General features: G+C 47.1%; 1 protein-coding gene across 1 annotated transcript in view; it reads left to right on the forward strand.

Moving 5' to 3' along the window:
- Window positions 1–4,245, forward strand: part of Mboat4 (membrane bound O-acyltransferase domain containing 4) — a 9,596-nt gene extending 5,351 nt beyond the window's left edge. The window contains exons 2-3 of the mRNA XM_021219820.1: window positions 306–530; window positions 2,813–4,245. Coding sequence (XP_021075479.1) covers window positions 306–530; window positions 2,813–3,776 — 1,189 coding nt within the window. The 3' untranslated portion in view covers window positions 3,777–4,245. The remainder of the gene's footprint in view (window positions 1–305; window positions 531–2,812) is intronic.
- Window positions 4,246–7,531: the final 3,286 nt, after the last annotated feature.

A 7,531-nucleotide genomic window follows, 5' to 3' on the forward strand; every position in this document is an offset into this window, starting at 1 on the left:
GAGAGAGAGAGAGAGAGAGAGAGAGAGAGAGAGAGAGAGAGAGAGAGAGAGACTGGACTTAGGATGGGCTTTTGAAACCTCAAAACCCACCCCCAAATAACACATCTCCTCCAACAAGGCCACACCTCCTAACCCTTCCTAAACAGTTCCACTAAGCATTCAAACATATGAACCTATGGCAGGCATTCTCATTCAGACCGCCACAGGCTCCTAGTGGTTATAGCCACTCTATGATGGTCATGCAAGAGTCACCAGGGTCCTTGCCACACTGTCCTAAATGTCACTTTGTTCTCCCTTTCTTTCAGGTACCTCTTTCTCCTGGCTGGAGGAGGTGTCCTGGCTTTGGCTGCCATGGGTCCCTACGCTCTGCTCATCTTCATCCCTGCGCTCTGCGCTGTGGCTCTGGTCTCCTCTCTCAGTCCACAGGAAGTCCATAGGCTGACCTTCTTCTTTCAGATGGGCTGGCAGACCCTGTGCCATTTGGGCCTTCACTACACCGAATACTACCTGCATGAGCCTCCACCCGTGAGGTAAAGTCCCCTGTCCGGTTGGTTGGGCTGAGCTGATTCTAAGCCGCGCACACATCTGTGGAGCATGCGCATAAGTTACTAAGTCTCTCCCGAGGCTCAGCTTCCTTTCCCAGAAAAAGAATACAAAGCAGCAATAGCTTTCTTGACAGGCTGTGGTGTCTGAGCTGATACAAATGCAGTTCCATAACTACCCACCGCCATTTGGTGTCGCAGTCTATAGAACTCAGTATCTGGCACTCGTGATGTGACGACAGCTTGCTCATCTCAGCCTTGGCATCTTTGACACAGCCACATCACAGAGGGCCTGGCTGGCTGCTGCTGGCTGCTACTGGCTGCTATCTTTATTCAGGCAGGCCTCAGCTGCTTCATCGCTTCCTCCACCCAATCTAGAAAGGAACAAAGAACAAAAACCAAGCGCTAATTACAGCCCAGAGACACTGTGTTGTGAGTCAGTGGGATTGACAAAGACTAGGGAAGAAAGTACCCATGAGTCTGAGACCTAATGTTCCTGGCTCCCTGTGGCTGTCAGTTGCCACACGTCTGTGTCACTCATGACTGTACCGGGCGGGTCACCTGTCTGATTCTAACCTACTATTAGCTCAGTGGATTGGCCACTCCCAGTGCACCTAGAGTCCTTTAAAAATTATTATGACAAACCAGATGCGGTGACACCTTCCTGTGCAAGGTGTCACACATGTGCAATTGTCCTATCTCTTTAGTCATGTTGGATGAGTATCTGCCCATTATGACATTTCTTTAATTGCTTCTTCTTTTACAAATCCCAGCACAAGGAGGGAGAGGCAAGAGGATCAGGGGTGGCGTTGATCCCCAGTTACATAGTAAATTGAGGACCAGACTGATATACAGAAGACCCTGTTTCAAAAACCACAAACAGAAAAATAAGACAGTGTTCACCGAGGACTTCAGACTTGTGCACTGGAGCGATGGCTCAGTGGCTGGGAATGCTTGCTGTGTAAATCTGAGGACCTGAGTTCAAATCTCAGGAACTCAGGGGAAAAGCCAGGTGTGACTGTGTGTGCGGCTGTAACCCCAGCTCTGTGTGTGTTGGGAGAGGGGGAGTGGCAGGAGTGACTGGGGCTAGCTCCTTGACCTAGTTCCAGGTTCAATGAGAGACTCTGTACCAAGGGAGTAAGGCGGGCATCAATTGAGCAGGACATACATGTTCTCCTTCGGCCTTCACACATACGTACACCACACACACACATGTGCGCACATGCACATGCACACACTCAGTAGAGCTGGGGTGTGTGATAGAGACTGACAGAAGGCTTGTCTCTCTGGGAAAGATTAGATAGTAAGTGGGCAGGATTACTGTTCTGGATTCGATGAATCAGGACTGCAGTTAGAAGCCAGGATCTGACAGAGGCCGGAAGGGCCAGTTGAACAGGCTCTGAGTGGGAGGAAGGCTGTGCAGATGCGCAACGAAAATATCTGCTAGCTAGCCAGAGCTGGCACGGTAAAGCCAACTGACTGGGTGATAGACACAGCAGAACTGCACAGCTTGGCGGCTAGCGATGGTACAGGCACAGGGGCTGCTCGCTGCCTTTGAGGCTTCTCACCTTGCCTTATAGATGGCTGCCTTCTCTGCGTTGTCACATGGTCATTGCACATGTGTGTCTGTGTCTGATCATACACATGTGTGATTGTCCTATCTCTTTAGTCATGTTGGATGAGTGTCTGCCCAGCATGACATCTCTTTAATTGCTTCTTCTTTTTTTTTTTTTTAAATCAATTTAATGTATATGAGTACACTGTAGCTGTCTTCAGACACACCAGAAGAAGGTATTGGGTCGCATTACAGATGGTTGGAGCCACCATGTGGTTGCTGGGAATTGAACTCAGGACCTCTGGAAGAGCAGTCAGTGCTCTTAACCACCGAGCCATCTCTCCAGCCCCTTTAATTGCTTCTTTAAAGACCCTATCTCTAAATATGCTCACGCTCTGAGTCACTAAGGCTTGGAACTTAAGGATGTGAATTTGGGGAGGAGGGGTACACAGCCTGCAACAGAAGGAAAGTTGGCATTTGGAGGTGACCCTGCTCTCAAGATAAGTCAGGCTGGGATTAAAGGAGTGTGACACCACCGCGTGGGATGATTAGTTGGTTTTTCCCTGGAATAATGCACGGTTCTGAAAGATTCTAAGAGTGTTTGTGGAGCGTGATTTGCTATGAGATCTGTGGGCAGGTTGGAGGAGAGAGAACAGGAGCGAGACAATAAATACGGTGTGGGCTTCACATACTTATTTATTTAAATGTCTTTCAGGTTCTACATCACTCTTTCTTCCCTCATGCTCTTGACGCAGAGAGTCACGTCCCTCTCACTGGACATCTGTGAAGGGAAGGTGGAGGCAGCGGGGCGGGGCGCCAGGAGCAGGAGTTCTTTGTCTGAGCACCTGTGGGATGCTCTACCTTATTTCAGCTACTTGCTCTTTTTCCCTGCCCTCCTGGGAGGCTCCCTGTGTTCCTTCCGGAGATTTCAGGCTTGCGTTCAAAGATCAAGCTCTTTGTATCCGAGTCTCTCTTTTCCAGCTCTGACCTGGAGGGGTCTGCAGATTCTTGGGCTGGAGTGCCTCAAGGTGGCGCTGAGGAGCGCGGTGAGTGCAGGAGCCGGACTGGATGACTGCCAGCAGCTGGAGTGCATCTACCTCATGTGGTCCACAGCTGGGCTCTTTAAACTCACCTATTACTCCCACTGGATCCTGGACGACTCTCTCCTCCACGCGGCGGGCTTTGGAGCTGAGGCTGGCCAGGGGCCTGGAGAGGAGGGATACGTCCCCGACGTGGACATTTGGACCCTGGAAACTACCCACAGGATCTCCCTGTTCGCGAGGCAGTGGAACCGAAGCACAGCTCTGTGGCTCCGGAGGCTCGTCTTCCGGAAGAGCCGGCGCTGGCCCCTGCTGCAGACATTTGCCTTCTCGGCCTGGTGGCACGGGCTCCACCCAGGCCAGGTGTTCGGCTTCCTGTGCTGGTCTGTAATGGTGAAAGCCGATTATCTGATTCACACTTTTGCAAACGTATGTATCAGATCGTGGCCCCTGCGACTGCTTTATAGAACCCTCACTTGGGCTCATACCCAACTCATCATTGCCTACATCATGCTGGCGGTGGAGGGCCGGAGCCTTTCCTCTCTCTGCCGACTGTGCTGTTCTTACAACAGTCTCTTCCCTGTGATGTACGGTCTTTTGCTTTTCCTGTTAGTGAAGAGAAAAGACAAATGTAACTGAAATCTTTCCCTGCCCTTCATCTCACCCAGCCATTAAATACTGCTTAGGAAATGTCAGTGGATGCCTTGATGAATAATGTATTTAAAACTTTTCATAGTGAAAGTTTTTTGGTATTGGAGGGATAAACCTGATGGCTGGCCACAGAAATATGTTTCTCTTCTGTGGTGGTTTGAATAGTAATGGCTCCCATATATTTATATATTGAAATGCTTAGAGGGTGGCACTATTTGAAAGGACTAGGAGGTGTGGTTTCATCGGAGGAAGTGTGTCACTAGGTTTTGAAATTTCAAAAGCCCAGTCCTGGTTTAGCGTCTTTCCCTGTTGCTTGCCGATCTGGATATAGAACTCTCAGCTCCTCCAGCACCATGTCTGCCTGCGTGCCGTCATGCTTCCTGCCATGTTGATAATGAACTAAACCTCTGGATTTATATAAGTCAGCCCCAATTAAATGATTTCCTTTATAAAAGTTTCTGTGGCCATGGTGTCTCATTACAGCAGGAGAACGGTAATTAAGACTTGTGCATTAACAAGCTATTCTGTTGTTTCTGAGGTACAAACTGGAGAAGCACAGGAGCTTCTCTAGATGTGGAAGTGAGGTTGAAATAAGGCTGGCTATAAAAACGTCAGGTGTGCGTAGAGGGCGTGATTCAGTGAGTGTCTGCTCAGCAGATGGGAGGACTGGGGTTCGATCCTTACTACCAGATTAAAAACAAACTTCAAACTACTGTGAACCACATGAAGATGTTATATGTACAGAAATTAAATGCTTAATACCCAGTTGATTCTGGGATGTGAAGTATTGCAATCTGGTATGAATGACTTCTTATTGCCATAATGAAATGTTAGAGACAGGCAGACTTATGAAGAAAAGGAGGTTTATTTAGGTCTTGGAGTTAGAAGCTCCAAGCCTGATGGTTTGGCTTCTGTTGGGTCCCTGATGGTGGATGCTGTCACATCATGGCAGAAGTACAAACAGGGACAACAGCTCAAATCTTGGAGTAAACCAGAGAGCTGTCTGGATCAATATTACCTTCTTTAACACTTCTCTTGGGAAAAATACTAAGGCATCCCATGAAAACTACCTTCAACTCTTTGGGTGACAGGACTCCATTGGGGTCCATCTCTTAAAGGTTTTGCTGTCTGTCAACACTGCCACCCTGGGGACCAGGCCTCCAACACACATACCTCTTTGGAACATTCAACTTATTAAAGTCAGGCAAGGTGGCACAAAACTGAAATCCCAGAACTCAGGAATCCTACACAAGAGAACCCCCAAGTCTGAGGCTGGCAGGTACTGCATAGGGAGACCCTGCCTCAAACAGAGACTCAGACCAGAAAACAAAGAGTATGTCTGACAGGAAGCAAAATTGACAAAACTCAACCATGCTATCACAAACTAGAAGCCATAGCCTGAAAATTTTAGTCTATGTAGCCATCCAAATTCTGAAAACGTCTCTTAACACTCTATGAGACTGGAACTTCTGCTGGACTTCACGGCCGAGCTAATACCATACCTTGAGGTCACTGAAGTCTAAAGTCGGCTATCCTGCTCTGTTCTTGTGCTGTTTATTTAACCCGCCTTTCAGAGAACCAACCTTACTTGCCTTGGGCTTCCTACATAACCATCTTTTACAAGCTAAGCTAATAAAAAGTTGTAATCTTATGTTATGTACCCTTACATGCCCTTGACCCAGATAATGCATGTATATCATTTGCTGAAAGCAGCTGTCCTAGTTAGGGTTTCTATTGCTAGGAAAAACCATGGCAACTCTTATAAAGACAAACATTTAATTGGGGTGGGATTATGGGTTCAGAGGTTTAGTCCATTATCATCATGGCAGGAAGCATGGTGGCACGTAGGCAGACATGGCGCTGGAGATGAAGTTGAGAGTCATATATCTGGATCCATAGGCAACAGGAAGCAAGATGACACTGGGGCTGGCTTGAGTTTCTGAAATCCCAAAGCCCACTCTTAGTGACACACTTCCTACAACAAGGCCACACCTACTCCAACAAGGCCACTCCTCCTAATAGTTCCATTTCCTATGGGCCTATGGGGAACAATTTTATTCAAAGTACCACTGCAGTAAATACAGAAATTGAGAGCAGCTTCCTAAAACGTACCATAAAGGTTGAAAGAATCCATTTGTTGGTCAATAAACAACAATGTTTGTTGCCTGGCTCAGTTGAGATCAGTTTTGTTGTGGGGTCTGCTTACATCCAACCTACAGCCAATATTACTCACACATCAGGTCAATGCAGATGTCAATAGTTTATTGTAATCAAGCTGCTACTGATCTATCAGGACTGAAGAACAGACTTGGGAGCTAATTATGACCCTGAAGGGACCTTGTACATCATATTTAAAGGATGAAACCATAAAGCAAGGGGGAAGTAGTGTGGGGGCTCTTGTATTGACCAATCATATTTTGACGTAAGTTGAACAAGGGAGTGTCCATCAGTCGGGACAGGAGTTGGTTCCTGGGGCTGGGAACAAGAACTTTGACCCTGCCTGCAAGATGGAAAAGTGCTTGAGATGTCTGAACTCAGACAACTCTTTTCTTACAACAGAAGTTGTTCAGCTTTTGGGAAGTCCCCAGCTCCCATAGAGCCTAGTTTAGTTTCTCCCTATGATTAAATGGAGTCTGAAAATGAAATGGTAGTAAACTTCTTTTGGTTGTTCCCAACAAGTTGGAGTCAGTGACTTAATTTCTTGTAAGCTCTGTTAAAGATTTCTGAAAATTGTCACATTCCTTTCGCACACGCAAAGCCCTTTCTTAGGGATCGACACACAGACATACAACAGACACGGGCAAAATAGGCAGACACCCAGGGACAGGCACAGACACAGACTAATGGGGCAGACAAAGGACAGAAGAAACAGAGCGCAACAGAGTATCCGAATCCAGAGGATGCAACAAAATATCCAAATCCCAGCTTGGTTAGTTTTCTCAACTTGATACAAAGTAGTCACTTGGAGAAGAGAGAGGAATCCCCAGCAGACTGGATGGACTGTGGGCATGTCTGCGGTAGGAAAGATTGGTGTGGGAGGGCAGACGGCTTTGAGCTGTGTAAGAAAGCCGGCTGAACAAGCCATGGGAACATCCTGGAAAGTAGCACTTCTCCATGGTCTCTGCTTCAGCTCCTGCCTCTCCATTCCTGTCTTGCGTTCCAATTGTGGCTTCCCTCAGTCAGGAACTTAAAGTAAGGTTCCTCCCCAGGCTTTTTTTTTTTGGGGGGGGGGAGTGTTTTATGGCAGTGACAGAAATCCTAGGCCATCATGTAACACTCAGTAACTACTTACTTAGAGGGTTAGGGTATAACAAAGGGAGAGACAGATGCAGGAGGCAAACACTGTCTCTGTGGAACTGCAAGGCAGCTGTCCTTCCTTTCCCCAACACACCGTTCCTTATGTTTAACACAGTATCAGAGCCTCCAACTTAGCCAGAAGGAATGGCACATCTGTGGCCACCTGGACTATATATAATTACCCTTTTTCTTTAAGGAAAAAAACAACAAACACAAAACAAACAACAACTACAAACCAAATTGTCAGGGGTGGTAGAACACACCTTGAATCCCAGTACTCGGGAGGCAGAGGCAGGTGGACCTCAGTTAAGGCCAGCCTGGTCTACAGAGGGAGTTCCAGGACAGCCAGAGCTACACAGAGAAACTCTGACTTGAAAATAAAAACAGAAAAAAGAAAGAAAATATGTGTATATATATATATATATATATATATATATATATATATA

This window comes from Mus pahari, chromosome 19, assembly GCF_900095145.1.
Source record: "Mus pahari chromosome 19, PAHARI_EIJ_v1.1, whole genome shotgun sequence".
Lineage (NCBI taxonomy): Eukaryota > Metazoa > Chordata > Mammalia > Rodentia > Muridae > Mus > Mus pahari.